Raw genomic sequence first — 16327 nt, 5'->3', positions numbered from 1 at the left:
GGCACAGTTAATGCTTGCCCAGGTTCAGTGCACAGTAGAGAAACGGGGTCAAGACATTTGATGTGCTGATCTGTTCTCTCATCTGTATGACTGACTTGGTGGTCCATTAAGAACTGGCCTCCTGCCTTCTGCTCCCTGGATCTGTGCCACTTTCACTCTCAGGAAATTCAGCGTTAAACCCCTGCAGCCGGAGTGTTGCTGGGGTCAGATTCATTTCCATAAAAAAGTATTAAGATCAGACACACTTCAAGTGAAAGCCCTTTTTCTTTGAGAAATACACAATTTTTACACAGAATGCCCTTCTGCATTACAGGGAAGGTGCAGGTATTTTTGTTGCATTTTTCAAAAGCTAGTTCACAGCAAGACTATCGTATCAGAAAACGTCTATATTTAATCTGTTAATTCATTATAATTAATCTGCAGCCATGGCATGGTTCAAGTGCTCAGCTTGTGAGTTTTCTGTTCTTCATTCCAGCTGAGCTCTTCCTTTGCTGACAGTAAGTAATTTCTGCAATCAACTTTATTAGACTCCTTTATGCACTTGTATTTTGGATTCAGAAATAATCCGATGCAGTTTTTTTGTAGAGGAATTCAGTGAACAGAACAGCCTTATTTCTCTCTGAACAGCTCTTAAGAGCTTAGATTGAAATGACACTGTCAATAAATATTATTTTTTGTGTTGGTCCAGTTACTAATATTAATCAACTTGACTAACATTTTAACACATTTACTGTATATAGCTGGGTATTTTGTTAGAGTAATTCAGGTGAGGTACCTTGCTCAAGGATACAACAGCTGTGTCTCACATGGGATTTGAACCCATAACCTCCCAGGTACATCCCCACTTCTAACCACTGCACCACACTGCTGAGCAAGAGCAGTGTGAAGCTCATAACCTGGTGGCTCTATTGATCTCTGAAGAACTGCAAAATGTCTTAGCTATTAACTAATTAATGGAACATTATTGAAGATGATTGTTGGCTGCAAAAAGGACCAATCTAGAGGAACAACAATGTCCCAGCAGAGCAGAGGAAAGTCCCTCGGAACAGGCTGAAGCACAGGTGCCTGGAAATGTGTACAGTACAGTATATGGCAATGTCTGTACTGACGGTTGTAACTGATGTGGCACTGACTTGGACCAACAGAAAGAACACATTTACTGTATGAGCTAAACACAGAATCTTGCACATATCTGATATTCCAAGAGACGAGAAAAAATATGCAATGGTTTTTTTTTACTGTATGTATTTATTTTCTTTGTGCATGCCCTTATCCAGGATATATTTTAATACTGTCATCATCTGGTAAAATATCTGAAACTGTTATGAACAGTCAGAAGATCAGTGAATAGAGGCCAAAGTGGTCGACAGTGTTTGTGTAAAAGACGGCGTTCCTTTTCGATAATTTACATTAGGCAGAAGCGGGGCCTGGAGTCAGCTTGATGCCTTGAAAGGGCCGTGCAGCTTCGTTGCTGTGGTTCAGAACATGCCTTTGTACTTGAGTCTGTCCTCCTCCCTCTTCTCCTCCATCCGCATGTGCAGGATCATCAGCTCCTTCCTCACTGTCTTCGCCATGCTGGGGTCCAGATCCAGGACCTTCTGGAAGTCAGCCTTGGCCTCCTGCTCGTTCCACACCTCCACGTGTGCCTTAGCCCGGATGTAGAAGGCTTTCTTCGCCCCTGTCAGGGAGAGAGACGCTGTCAGTGCCCTGTGTAATAATGAATTTCTTTATCCTGCAGTCATGCCAATTCTGCCGTGACAGAGCTTATTAAATTGAGTCTATGAAATCATGCAATAAACCTGTTTGTAGTTTAATGTATTGTTTGGATGTGGATGAGGTTGTGATCTGAATGATTATCTGCGACAAGAGCAAATTCCTTGCACGTTCTCTGTCACTCAGCAAGTATCTGTAACTATAATATTTACTGAAGACAAAGAGTGCAGTATATAACACAGTCCATGTTTTAAATCACTGATTTACTGTATGTTTCCATTGGCTGTTAAAGTAGCAGAAACATGTTCCTGTTTCCATAAAGTCAATGGAAAAACCATCAGCTAGTGGAGCTGGTTATGCGCAGCCTGCCCTGGTCAGGAGAGGTTGTGTGGAGCTGGCCTCACCCGGGTGATGGTTGATGATGTCAGTCGTGTGCTCCAGCACCTCATAGTACTCCTCCATGCGGAGCAGGCACTGGCAGTAGTTGAGAATGAGTGTGTTGACCATCTTTTCCAGCTTCAGCCAGGGTGCCTCCCAAGCTTTTTCCTGTGGAAGCACGCAGCCACTCACTACATCATCAGCCCATCTGGAGGAAACTCATTATTTCTTGAGGTAAGCTGCCAATGCACCAAAAGCTGAATTTTGCCATCCTAGGTGAACTATTTCATTAATCAAAATGGAGATGTTCATAATTAAGGGCACTATAGAAGCAATACGAATTATAAGCCTGTATCACTAAATAGGCTTTCAGAGAAAGACACTGAAAATTGTTAGGCGTCCACTGTAGTCCCACCTTTCCAAAAAATGCCTCATTGATGTCTTTGATTTCCTAATCCACAAAGTCCTGGAAGAATTGTCATACTCAATACAAAAAGATAAAGCAATGTAAGTTGCTCTGGAGATGTTGCTGTGCATCACTGAGCTCTCACTGACACGTCCTCATCTCTCTATGATGAAACACGATCTTTCTGCACTCTCACACAAGCAGACACCCATGAGACTGATCTCGTCAGCACGATGTGCAGGAAGTTCACATTTTCCCTGCTCTAAAAGACATTGACGGTCAACACAAATCTACTTACATTTGCACCCACTTATATAACCAAGTGTTTTACTGGTACCTGGCTCATAGGTACAACATTAGTTCCACATGTTGGGATTTGAACCCAAACCCAGTTATGAGTGAAGGACATCTGCTCCACACTGCTGCCCCATTTACAGTATGTCAACTGAGGACAAATCTGCATATACAATGATGAGCTGAAAAGCACCTATTTATGTGCATTACACTGATGTCCATGGCATTTTACCTTGGTCTGTATATTTCTGAGGCAGATGATAGCTTCTTTGTACTTGTTGGTTGCGTCCTCATATCGCCCCTGTTTGAAGAGCTTGTTCCCCTGTCCATGGAGAAGGGGTACCGCCTTCAGCCTCTCCTCGTCATTCAGAGCCCAGGACTCTCTGTTGTACTCACTGGGCTGCTCCACCTGGAATACCAAAATGGGGAAATTAGAATGGTGGGGCGGGTTGGTAATGTGATGGAGCACTGACCAAACAGCTACTATCGCATAAGTCCCAAAGCCGCAAGTAGAGAATCAAATCATAAGAACATAAGAAGGGTTACAAATGAGAGGATCCTATTTGGACCATCTGACTGATTTTGTTATTAGCTTATTGATCCAATGATCTCACCCAGCTGTTTCTGGAAGGAACCCAGGATATCAACTTCAGCAATATGGCTGGGTACTATAGCTTGATCCACAACCCCACAACCCTTTGGGTAAAGAAATGTCTCTTGTTCTCAGTTCCAAATGAATGAGACACATTAGAAGAGCTCCCAGAATGTATACTATGGTAATGCAGATTTTGTAATCATGGCTATTACTTGAATCCTTGTAGATTTCCCATCTATCTGGATGGATTTCCCATCTAAATCCCTTATTTTGACAGCATAGAAAGCTGTTATACTTTATCTGATCTATTTCACTCCTCTACAGAAAGTGTATGTTTTATATCCAGCGTAAGGCACTATAATAACGTTTAGGTGCTGGTAATATGTATTAGTGTCCTATAAAGTTGAGCTGGGGGTGTGCATCTCACCTTGACCAGCTCCAAGACGAATATCAGGGGCTGGGGCTCCTTCTGCAGCTCGTCCAGATCTGGGTAGCCCAGGCTGTGGTAGGCGAACATGTTGGCCATACCACAAGTGTGGATGTGCCAGTCTACAGGGTCCTTCCCTTCTGCAATGCGTCGCAGGCTCTTGGCAACAATGGGGTACAGACCTGTGTGCTGAGGGGACAGGAGACAAGAGGCACTGTAGCCCACAGAAATACAGCCTGTCACCATGTACCAAGCCAGGTCCAGCCTGTCCTGCTGTAGGGAGTGGTGCCCACAGTTTCCTTCATTGCCAACGGATATTAATCCACTCTAGTGATTAATCTGAGGAGGAGAAGAAAGGCGGGGGACAAACCTGGGAGAGACGCCTTTCTCCTCCTCCAAGAGGGGAATTTTTGTAGGAAGCAAAAAGAAAAGGGTGTGAATCTGTCCCTTTTTTAAATAAAAATTACTCTGTTATGGACAGCAAAATGACGTCTCATGTCAGGATTCTGCTGAGAAATACAGGAGCACCTCTGAAGCTCATGCATTCTTCGTTTTGTTTTTTCACTGCTTAGATGAGCTCACTATAGTTTCACAACCCAAAGGTAATTGCCTCGAGGACATCCGGGCCCATATGCCTAACTGCAAAAAGCAAATCATATCCTGGGAATATATGTTTCAAATCCTGTCAGTTGCCGGACTATCTGTGCTCCCATGTGAAATGTATTCACATTGGCCTCAAGAGCCTGTTTAAACCTCCTGCCTCTAATCTGGTTAAGTGAGGGAGTTGATGATACAGCACTAATGGCAGGCAACTTAAACAGGTGTGATTGCTTCAGATTAAAGCTGCGCCACACAAAGCTTTAACTCTTTGTGCTCCGGGGCATAGAGGTGCACGTGTGTTCGAGTTTAAGAAGAACCCGAGTGTTGAGCTGCAGAACACAAGTGAAAAAAACCCACACCTCTCTTGTGGGGTTTGTTTAAATAGTAAATGCTTGTGATAAATAGAAACACTTCAATTGAATAGTTAGAAATCTGCATCTAAAGCCCTCCCCCCCCCCAAACATTAAAGGATCTTTTTCTTTGAGATAGTAGAAAAAATGCTATGATTTCCCTCAAGGGAAAAACAAAACTGATAAAGGACTTGAGATTCCTGAAGTGACATAAGGAATCTCATCATGATGGGTGTAATTGCTAAAGCAAACCGATGTTCTGTGACTGGGGGAGCCCAAAAATTAAAGAAGCATAGCTTCACGCGAACAAAGGCTAGCTTCAATATTTAGTAATACTTTTATTAAAGCTATGAGTCCTTTTCTACATGGTACTGAAGGCACAAAATGTGGCGTTTTGCTAAAATGCTGTGGTTCTACACCTGAGTGTCAGATGTTTGTCTTATGTAATGTTCAGTATACTAATCACAGTCTGGAAGACAAACTGGTAGAATGCTGTTACTTTAGTTGCAGGACGTGTGCTCTGAAGTATTGACTATTCTGTTAAAAATCCATTAAAACTATTAGAATTTTCCTGGCCCACTGATCTAATAAGTGTCAGTGCAGAACTCAAATACAAAAGAAAAGCAGCAGCTCTCTTCTAAGAGAAACTAATATTGCAATTATTAAACAGTATCGCATATGAGTTTAGAAGTTAACGCACACACGGCCTTACTGTTTGCTCCTAAGTGGAAAATGACATAAATTGTCAATAATGTAGTAGATTTACATTCTGCACTGTCACACACATGCATCCCTGTATTCAAGTGCATAATACTTCTTTGTTGTATCATGTTCTCCAAGAACCATGGAGTTTGAAACATTTTTCCCTCATCTTTAGAATCATTTTAAATTTGTCATATATAACCCTGGGGTAGATGCAGAGTCCAGAACTGCAAATCTTCAAAGATCAGAGATCGGTGACATGACTGTGTCCTTTTTTCTTCTACAGGTGGTAGTAGACAATTGGTAGGAGACACGTTGTACCCAGGACTTGTTCAAGAGAGGCCAGTGCTGGCTACTCACAATGACGTCACACCAGAACTCAGCCACTTCCTCTGTCCTCATGGAGGTAATGAGGGTCTCCCAGATTTCCAGCTTGAACATGTTCCCAATCACTATCTCCATAGGCACCCCCACCTTCTTGCTGTCGTCCAGCACTGTCCGGTCATCGTCACACAGCAGGGTTCGGAAATGAAAGGTCACCTACAACAAGGCAATGGAGAGGCACACTATATGAGCTGTGAACCCCTGACTGAGCAACGAACCAGTGGCTGAGCCACGAACCCCTGACTGAGCAATGAACCAGTGGCTGAGCTACGAACCCCTGACTGAGCAATGAACCAGTGGCTGAGCTACGAACCCCTGACTGAGCAATGAACCAGTGGCTGAGCTACGAACCCCTGACTGAGCAATGAACCAGTGGCTGAGCCACGAACCCCTGACTGAGCAATGAACCATTGAAAGAGCCACGAACCCCAGGTTGAGCACCAAACCTCTTTTTACAAACAGTGAGAAATCTGGCCATTAAGGAATTCAACAGAGGACCTCTGCTTAAGTAAAATAAATGTCACAAAAAGTTTCTTTCATAGCCTATCACATTTTCCATGGAAATGGATCTCATTCCCACAGCACCAGATTCATAGTGTTTTCCACACATTTAAGCTTAGTCCTGCATTCAGAACATGTATTTAGGGGACAAAAAATATGGTGCTTTTGAGAGATAGATATGCTTTTCATTGACTTCAGGTGCATCTACACCTTTCTTTTTCTGACTAGCGCACTTGTCTTTTCACTGTATTTCAGAAAACACTGACGACAGACCCAGGACAGCAGGATCCCAAGTTTGATGTTGCAGAGATTCTTCATCAATTACAATGTTCTTTGGAAACATTTATTGAGTGCTGTAACAGGTAAGCAATTTGAAATATGGATTTGTCTGGAGTAGTGATGGCCTGGTCATTACAAGAGATTCGTGATTGATTATTATTGTACCACAGACTCATTGGCTGGAGGGGGGCAACCACTGGTCCTTGACCCCCCCAGAGGTTTCCTTTCTCCCAGTGATACTTTGTGTTTTCTTCTCCTCTCTCTGCCCACATGGCATACCGTTGCTGTGGAAAAGCCACCTGCTGTATAATTCTGTTATTTTCTCTGTAGCAAACCAATGCAAGGAAAGTATAACAAATAAAAGACTGATCTGCAGTTTTTTTATGTGATCCCTGTGCAAACATTTCAGTGCAGGGGATGAACATTCTTTTTTTTACTGTTAAATGAAAATAGGTCACAAAAAAATTCAGCTGGTGCCCACCACGACTCACAACCTGATAATGTAAACAGATGATTAACTCGGAAGAAAATTAAAAAAATAAAATCCGATTCCACAACAGACACTGATTCCACAACAGATATCAAAATCATATGATGTATTGCTTTTGATCCCAGATATCAATGTCTGGATTGTGTGGCTACTGTACTGTACATAGAGCTGCTATGTAGGACCTAGGATCTGGTGTTCCTGCTCTATCCAGCTCTGGATGCTTCAGAAGATGTTTCTTTAATGAGAGAACCAGAACGGTACCTTTGTCCCAGTGATGAATTTGGGCAGCTCGGAGGATCCTCCGTGTAGAATAGTCTTCTTCACTCCTTCAACATCGAGCAGCATGGTCTGGTCCATCCTGGACGGGCTGGTGCGATCTTGTCCGTGGCTCTGTGTCCTGTGCCTGTGGGCCCTGCAGGAATGAGACAACAGAGCCGACACTTGCTTCCATTTGCCAGGGATTAGCTGGACAGAAATAATGAGATTAGATGCCCCCCCACACCTTCCTCCCTCCCCCTCCTGATGGCCTGGACAAGGGAGACTTTCTCCAGCTCTCTTCTACATACTGTCACCTGCTACAGCACCTGATGGAAAGCTCTGGAACACCGGAGAGCCTTCTGCTCAGTCACAGAGAGCCCTTTAGTGTCGCAGGGCCCTGACCTCTTGAATTAAATACCTGCACTTACAGAAGTCTTACCAAAGTTATGTGTAAAGGTGAGATTTCACAATCTGAAGTATATGCAAGCAAACATAAAGAACACAGTTAAGCTTTATATAGCATTGTTTTAATTTAAGAATGATACTCATCAGATTTACTAAATCAAGAAGGGTTTATCTGCGACAATGTGCGGGAAGATAGATATTGCATGTTCCTTAGGTATTTGGGAATTGCTGGTTAGGGGGGTCTGCCTTGTCTTTGGAGATCCTTGAGCTCCCCCTTGTGGTAATCTTAATTAAGTGCACTTCTAAAGTTGGTTTAATTTCAAAAGCAGAGGTTAAAAAAGGGTGTTCTTTGAATATTTGATTCATATGTTTTTTTTATCACAGCAACAAGAAATTATTAGTCCTGATTTTGTACTAGGTCCCATGAAAGCACCCATATGTTTTTCAGCTTTTACTACCGTGATAATGTAAACCATAGTTATATTACACGTCCCTGTTGTTTGTCTCACAGAAACAAAGGTTTACGAGCAGTAAAGGTCTGTCTCTGACTCTTTGGGAATAGACTATAACTTACCGCTTAGAGACCGATCACTTCGGCGTTCTGCATTCTCAGCGTTCACACTGATTTAAAAAAGACACTGGAGGTTGTGTAAGAAACGTGAGCACTTCAGGGGGCTGTGCGCTACTGGTTTCTCCTCTAAATACTCAACAGCTTTCGATCCTTTGGGACTGAAGGCAGAACATCATTTGGAGGCTTTTATAGCTGCCCGTGTTCTTTGTCTGCGCTCACTGCTATTAAAATGGAAAACAGGGCTGAAAAAGGTCACGGAGAGCCGATTTTAAACTGTCAAATGGCCCTACAAAATGCGGCTGGAAAAAAAGTGATGAGGGAAGAAAACAAAACTATTGATTCAAAATGTGCGAAGAAAAACGACACAAAACACAACAACAACAAAACAGTAGTAGCTGGCAGACGTTTGCACTCCAGGTTCTGTAAGCTGGATGTGTTTGCATGACTAATCCAGTACCTACAGTACTTTGGGTTCAATTCAATTCAAAATACTCCATTAAGCCCCAAGAGGGGTCATTTATCCTCAGAGTGTGCAGACAAGCAGTAGGCTGAGGCTGAGGTGAGGAGTGATTCAGCAGAATAATTCGCTGCTGTATTAGTTTGTAGAGTCCCTGCACTGACACTCAACACTGTAGTTCTGGGTGCACTATTGGGCCTCAGGTTTGTGAGGAGGTGCTCCTCTTGTTTGGTTGTGTGTGCTCAATGCTGTGTGCTGCATGTGTGTATGAAGGTTTGTCTGTCATTGTGTGCAAGCATGCGCGATTGTGCAGGCAAGGTACTTGTGTTTGTCCATATAGCACTCTGTGTGTTTTATAAACGTGTTTATCTTGTCTGTATGTGTGTTGATATCTTTCTATATGCATATCTATGTCTTCGGCTGTCGAGAAGAAGAAGCTGTGGGGCAGTGCAAAAGCAGCCTTTGATGGATTTGTTCCTTACAGTGCTGTACATATAAACAGAAACCGGCACACATAAATAAAATATTTGATTCAGTATTTCTCGGGTGGTCTGCACACCAGCATTAGAATCTACATTAGGTTTTACTGTGCCACTGTGGCTAAACCTCCCCTTGTGTCTCCTGCTCCAAAAGTGACATCTTGGCCAGCAGCCCTAAGGAAATAAGGGGAGAGTGGAGCCAGTGAGACAGGGGTAAGGGGGTATGGATAGGGACTGTTTTGTTCTTGTTGTGAAGGAGTTTTCAGCTTTCTTACCGCTTGGCATTACTGTAAAAAGTCTATGGTCTGAACTCAGCGGGAGTGTGCGCGCGTCTGTGTACAAAGGTGGGGGAGGTGGGGGTGTCACCACAATTTAGAAAGAGAGAACAATGGAGAGAAAGAATCACGTTAGCGGCTGAAAACTGCGTCTTGTCTCACGTAATAGTTGAGATTCTCCCCGGCTTGTCTATCCAGAATGTGTTACATCCCCTGCGGCGCGAGGGGTTAAAAAGGATTAACAGGAGAATTCTGTTTGATGAACTGCAAGCACCCTGCCATTTCAGACCCATCAAGCCTCTTTTCTCTGACAGGCAAGCAGCTCTTCACCTCCGAGCAGTGCGGCTGGGATGCCACTCCCGACAATAAACAGCAGAGCCAACCAACACCCAGCCTCCCAGCTCTGAGCAGGGTGGCTGTAATGATCTTCCAGCTCAGATCATTACAGCCACTGCCTGCGTACACATGGTTTGAATATGCAGTCTCAGCGCTTTCATAATTCTGTCTTACACAATGTTCCTACATCCACGGCGCTGGAATTTCCTTGTTTTTTTTTTTCAAGCCCTTAGGAAACCAACTGACTCCTGAGTGACACAAGAATGGAAATCTGTGGGCTTCTGAGTACAGGAAGTCTCCGATCTGAAGACAAGTGCACGCAGCGCTCGTTGGGCCCACAGTAATTTTATCACAGGCTGATGGGCTTAGTGGTTGAGAATTGTGGCTGTTTTTGAGCTCGGATGAAAGATGTTTTTGAGGAGTGTTTACTGTAGAAAGTGAGCACAGTCAGACTCGCTGCCTGGCCTCGCTCTATCTTTAATCTCCTAATTTCCATTTGAGTGAGGGTTATTGTGATTGGTTATCCTGTTAAAGCTCCCTTTTAGCTACTAGAAATTGTTTTACTGATTTCTATTCTTATTAGTTTGTTTTTCCAGTCCAGAGCTGTCCTGCACTGAGCAGTCTGTAGTGAAAGCTGTAACTGTTCACTGGACATTAAGACCTGGGGCTTTTATATCAAAAAACAAAGAGGTACATCCTGCTTATAAAAATGCCCTCTGGTTAAAAAACCATGGTCTCCAGACGTTTCAAAAAGCAGCACGCGAGACAGCACTGTGGTTCATTAGTCTGAGGTGAAACTAGAAAGGTCTGTCTCCCCATACAAGGAGACAGAATTATCTGTAAAAATACAACAACAACCAAAAAGAAAAGCCTTCAAACTGTAGTGTCTGCCTGCCAGGGACTTTGTTATCAGCTGCTCTCTGAAGCAACTTCAATGTGGCCTTTTGAAACATCCCAGTTCACGTTATCCAAGGCTAGCCTAGTGACTAAAAGAGGGCAATGTGTGTTTCTCTGTGTGTCTTTCTGAGTGTGAGTATGAGATGTTTCTGTGTGTGGTGTGTGTGGTTGAGTTGGGGGATGTGGGGGGGGGGTGTTTCTGTGGGGAGGGGGACTGGGGGGTGTGTGTTTGTGTATTGGGGGTGTGATTCTGTGTTTGGGGGTTGTGTGTATTTCTGTGTTTCTATGTTTGTGGGTGGTGTGAGCTGGAGGTGTGGGGGTATGTGTTTCTGTGTGTGGGTTTGTGTCTGTTGGGAAGTGTGGGGGTGTGTGATTCTTTGTTTGGGGGCTGTGTGTGATGAGGGTGTGTGGGAGTGTGTGTTTTTGTGTGTTATGGGACTGTGTGTTTCTGAGATTGATGGGGGTGTGTCTGTGGGGTGCATGTTTCCGTGCATGATGAAGGTGTGTGTGGGGGAATGTGTGTTTTTCTGTGTGATGTGTGTATACAGTATGTGGGGGTTGTAAGTGTAATGTGTGTGATGAGGGTGTGTGTTTCTGTGTGTTATGGGGGTGTGTATATGGGAGTTGTGTGTTTGTGGGATAGGAGTTTGTGGGAGTGTGTGTTTCTCTGTGTTGGGAGGGGTGTGTAGCGGTGCGTTGTTTGTTCTGTGTGCGTGGGTGGGGTGTGTTACTAAGGGAGAGAACCAGGAAGGAGGGTGTCATGAGCAGGCTAGGGGGGATCTGTCACACCTTTACTTAGAATAACCACAAAGCTTTCCTGCACTGTAGTCCCAGATGTTCCAGTTCCGGGAGGAGTTCTTGTGCTCCTGAAGACAGAGTCTCCTTTGCTAGGATAAATCATCTCTCCAGTGAAGTGTGTCAGAATCCCCCCCCCACCCCAAGCTGGGTAATGATGTGTTCAGTTCTGCTGGTGTGCAGTCAGAGACTCCCTAAAGGATGCTGCTAAAATAGACTAACAGCGTATTTTAGGAGGCAAACGTGAGCTCACCAAGCTCACTTTTCCTGACAGTGGACAACAAACCCCAGCACGACGCCTTCACCACATGTCAACCTCTTTCGGGGTTTAAAAAAATACAGGCTTTCTGCACTCAGAGTTTCGGAAAGCCACCAGTAAAACTTACAGAGGCAAAGAAACGTTTGCAGATATAAAACGTTGTCCAGAGCTACACCTGGTTCTGTCACGTGAGTAGGAAGGAGAAAGCTGAAATCATGTCTTACTTAAAGGGTGACACCTGGGCCGTACAAAGTGAGTCCAGACTGCAGTCTGGCTTTGACTGCATAGAGCCCAGCTAGTACACCACCAGACAGCATGGTGTTCTCTGAGGGCCGTCTTATTGGGGGTTTTGCAATATGGTACCAAGGACATGCTTCTTGGAACAGATTGAAGCCTGTCACCAAGGAGATATGCAGCTCTCTTAAATGGACAGCCCCCTTCTTTCTCCAAGGGATACTCATGGTAGTGTCGTCTCAGTCTCAAGCTGCGACATGGGGCTTGAATGACCCCTTTCCTGCTCTTGTGAATTATTAATTTTTCACGCAGATCTGAGGCCCATGGGACACCAAGAGCTTTGTGTGTTGGGAAACACCTGTGTCCGTCTGTAGAAAGAGGGGTCAATAATGTCCACAGAGGAGATAGCAGGTTGGTTTCAAGTTTTATCTCTGTTGACTCAGTACAATCCAGCAAATGATGTTGAAAGCAGTACTAAGATACTAGGAATCTGCAATCATTGCACATGAACTTTGTAACTCTGCATATTTCGTCATATGCCTTGGATTTTTAAATCAAGGCATGTTGTGTGAAAATTGTCTAACACACTAGTAAGGTTCAACAATGTCAACCAAGTAGATTTCAGCAAAACGAACTGAAACACAAACCAGGTGGATAAATGTGGAAAAGACATGAAAGGACATTTAAAACTGAAACCAGGAGGCATTTCTTTACCCAAAGGGTAGTGGGAGCCTGGAACAAGCTACCCAGCTATGTTGTTGAAGCTGATATCCTGGCCTCTTTCAAGAAGCGGCTGGATCAATGGATCAGACTCATGAGATCAATGGATCAATTAGCTACAGTACTAACTACCATATGAGTCAGCTGGGCTGAATGGCTCCTTTTCGTTTGTAACTTTTCTTATGTTCTTGTGATTAAAGTCATGTAGTATGCAATGCATTATTTAGCCAAATTATAGATTGTTCTGCAATATTAATTATGTTTGTCTCGATCTTGCCATCTGAACCTATGCAGCTATTTTGTTGAGTTGAGCAAAACTAAGAAGTCCAACCAAATCCTGCTATTTAATAATAGTTCTAATCTTGCAAAGTAGAAAGGTTAACACGGTGGCGTTCCAGTGCAAGGTTTCAAACAGCTGGTCAGAAACCATAGCAAACAAACCATTAAACTACATGAAAGGAAAGACTCTGAGCTCCGGCCCGAAGGCGCCAATCACATCTACGATTATGACATTGTGACTGGAATTTTAGCACTGCGTGGTGTGATGTTCCAGTACGGTTTCCTAAATGTGGACTCACTTAGAAAATGTGCCTCAGAGCATGTACCAGTTCCAACTAGCCCGGACTTGCAGCAGACCAGCTGCTCTGCCATTTCCCATCTGCTTCCATCTCAGACACAAAATGGGATCCCTAGGTCTGCTGGGCCAGTACAAAGAGCGTCACGTCCAGAAAGACTCAAATGCCACTCTATAAGGTGTAGTGCAGTGGCCTGGGGACTCTAGACGAATATAGGCTAGGGCAATTCACAGGAGACTCGGGCTTCCTAGATATTAATGGGGTTTGTGATTTTTGCGTCAGTGTCTCAAGAGGAAAATGGCAGAGGGGTGCACATTAGTACACAGCGTACCGTACAAAAACAGGAGCAGGCAGACGGCGGCAGAGCGCAGGTGTCAGGATCTGCACGGAATGGCTGGAATAGCAGGGCTGCCGCGGGCGGGAGCTGTCCGGGCCTGTGAGCGCATTGCTGAGTTATTGCCTTCGTCTGCTGCAATCCGGAGGAATTCCTGACTGTTTGCTCCGATACAACAGGGCGCTGCAGCTCTGGGCTTTTTCAGATGGCAGGTTTCATGATCTGGAGAGAGAGAAAAACATCAGGCTGGTCCTGTTACGAAAACAGGCAGGTTGTTAGAAAAAGTCACAAGGGAATCAGAGTCTATCCCAGCAAGCAATGGGGACAAGGCAGGATACACCCTTGATAGGGATGACAGTCCATCGGCATGGATCTATTTCATTTATTAAGAAAATAAACGTTCTCCCGAGATGGACAGGCCTTTTCAGTCTGGGAATGATAAAGCAAGGAAATCTCTTACATTTATTAAGCCAGGAAATCCTGTTGAAATTAAGACATGTGGCACCAGGCCGTGCACATGGGCAGCCATATAAATCCACAGATAAGACACCCCCAGCTTTACTGGTGGCAGTTACTGTTAAAGGGACCAGCCACAGCTCATTCTATTGACATTATTTGTAAGTCATGCTTTATAAGCATCATGTAGCCAAGGTATCGTCTTAATCTTCCTTATCATTTTTAAGGCATCTTGTCATGAGATACAGGTTTGAAAAATGCGACACCCAAAAGAGCCGTGCTTTTCTGTTTACTAGCTTGTGCAAATTTGCAAACTGTTGTTCCAGGTTTCCTGAGATTATAGTTTGCATATTTGGTTTGCCACAGGCTTCTCACAGTATACCATGTCTTGGCATGCTTTGACATTTCACTGGACTTTGCTGCACACTACTACCACAATGCACTTAATACTTTTAAGGGGGTTGTCAATTTGCTTTTCGGACACATAAATGTTAAGAGAAGAAAAAAGATGCAGAGATGCACTGCTGCAGCATTTCCATGTTCTAGCCTGCTCGATTCAGCTCACAGGAGGCTGGGCCTGCTCTGCACTGGGAGACTGCTGTTGTGGTGGTGCACCAGTAGGGGGCAGTCTTCACTTTAGGTCATCCATGCATTTTCTCCCTATCCCAGCAAGCAATGGGCTCAAGGCAGGGGTACTCCCTTGGCAGGATGCCAAGACACAGACGTGCTCACACTCACACTAGAATCAATTATCATACCAGCATGTCTTTGGACTGTGGGAGGAAACCGGCATTTCCCAGAGATAACTCACGCAAACACGGGGAGAAGATACAAACTCCGAGCAGACAGCACACCAGGTCTGGGATGGAACCCAGGGCCCCAGTGCTGTGAGGCAGCAATACCTTACATCACCATTTTCAAAAACGAATGCCTCATTATGGTGACCGGGGAAATTGAGTTGTAGCAGGTGCTGTACTTCTGATGAGACTCTAAACTGACTGTGTGATTGTTAAAGATCCCATGGCAGCATTCCTAAGAATGACAATGACAACCGTGGTGTTCTGGCTAGAATCTGTGTGTCAGGTCCAGTTTTCCCTTAGCTCTGTGGGTACAGCAGTTTCTCACTTTTCTATCTTATCTGCTGTGGTGGGGCAGGTGGTTCATAATGGCTGTCTCAAGTTTCCCATTTGGGTTCTGCACTTCAATGTCACTTTTGGGTCCTTTTGGATGAGAATGGCTATATACTGTAAATGCACTAAGTCGTTAATTAATTTAGGGCCCAGTAGAAACATATAGATCAGGTTCTACAGCTGTTTAAAATGGCCTTTTGACCTGCTACAGTATTGCCTGCTGGGAGGAGGACATGAATGTCCAGCGTTCTCCCTAACTGAGCCTCATGCTCCCTCTCTTGACCTTTAGTTACATACCTCTGTGCATAGCGAGCGGTACAAAGGGCATGCACGCCACACTGCTGACGCAGCCTCACTCACACAATCACATGGCGCTGGCTATTCTATAAGCTCCGTCACCCTGGGAGACCAGCTGACCTGGATATTCTGGGATAGGCTGCTGGATCAGTCACAGGCTCCCGCTGACTCTGCTCCTCTCGGCCACACAGCGTCTTCCATTCTGAGCACATCAGCAGTGTGCACTCCCACATTTATCATCGCAACAGCACAAGGTGGGAGTGAACACACTTACGTGTACCACTAGTGTTGAACGTTGTTGGCAGTCGACAATTGTTAAGGCTGCTTTCTTGTGAATTGGGAGCAGCAGACTAGTTGCACCACAAGTAAGGAGTGTTTGCTATAAAATCAGTAATACAAACAGCAAGTTTATCCTTGAATCCATTTTCTAAACACTTCTTCCAATATAGGGTCACTGGGGAGCCAGAGCCTATCCCAGCAACCAACGGGCACAAGGCAGGGTACACCCTGGACAGGACACCAGTCCATCGTAGGGCACACACAAATACAAACATACACACTCACACCAGGGCCAATTTTCTTTCTTTGGACTGTGGGAGAAAACTGGAGTACCTGGAGGAAGCCCACACAAGCACATTGAGAACATACAAACTCCACACAAATAACACATACAAATTCCAGCAACCCAGGTCTGGAATTGAACTCGGGGCCCCAGCGCTGTGGGGTAGCA

General features: G+C 44.5%; 1 protein-coding gene across 1 annotated transcript; it reads right to left on the bottom strand.

The window, feature by feature from the left end:
• Nucleotides 1–1228: 1228 nt before the first annotated feature.
• aipl1 (AIP like 1 HSP90 co-chaperone) lies at nt 1229–13936 on the bottom strand. Its single transcript, XM_088906954.1, has 7 exons — nt 13712–13936; nt 7381–7531; nt 5826–6005; nt 3814–4002; nt 3024–3200; nt 2118–2259; nt 1229–1678 (listed from the first exon to the last, which is right to left on the bottom strand). The coding sequence occupies exons 2-7, from the start codon at nt 7474–7476 to the stop codon at nt 1479–1481; spliced, it is 984 nt and encodes a 327-aa protein (XP_088763080.1). The 5' UTR covers nt 7477–7531; nt 13712–13936; the 3' UTR covers nt 1229–1478.
• Nucleotides 13937–16327: the final 2391 nt, after the last annotated feature.

Source organism: Atractosteus spatula, chromosome 27 (assembly GCF_055471065.1).
Source record: "Atractosteus spatula isolate fAtrSpa1 chromosome 27, fAtrSpa1.hap1, whole genome shotgun sequence".
NCBI classification, from domain to species: Eukaryota; Metazoa; Chordata; class Actinopteri; order Semionotiformes; family Lepisosteidae; genus Atractosteus; species Atractosteus spatula.
This window is presented reverse-complemented; position numbering and strand designations above follow the sequence as displayed.

What these genes read in the sequence shown, in the direction of transcription:
- aipl1 (XM_088906954.1), bottom strand. Translation starts at nt 7,476, where the DNA reads ATGGACCAGACCATGCTGCTCGATGTTGAAGGAGTGAAGAAGACTATT. An exon ending in AGTTCTGGTGTGACGTCATT is followed by an intron (nt 4,003 to 5,825) that starts GTGAGTAGCCAG and finishes CTGTCCCCTCAG; the next exon opens with CACACAGGTCTGTACCCCAT. An exon ending in TCGTCTTGGAGCTGGTCAAG is followed by an intron (nt 3,201 to 3,813) that starts GTGAGATGCACA and finishes TTGGTATTCCAG; the next exon opens with GTGGAGCAGCCCAGTGAGTA.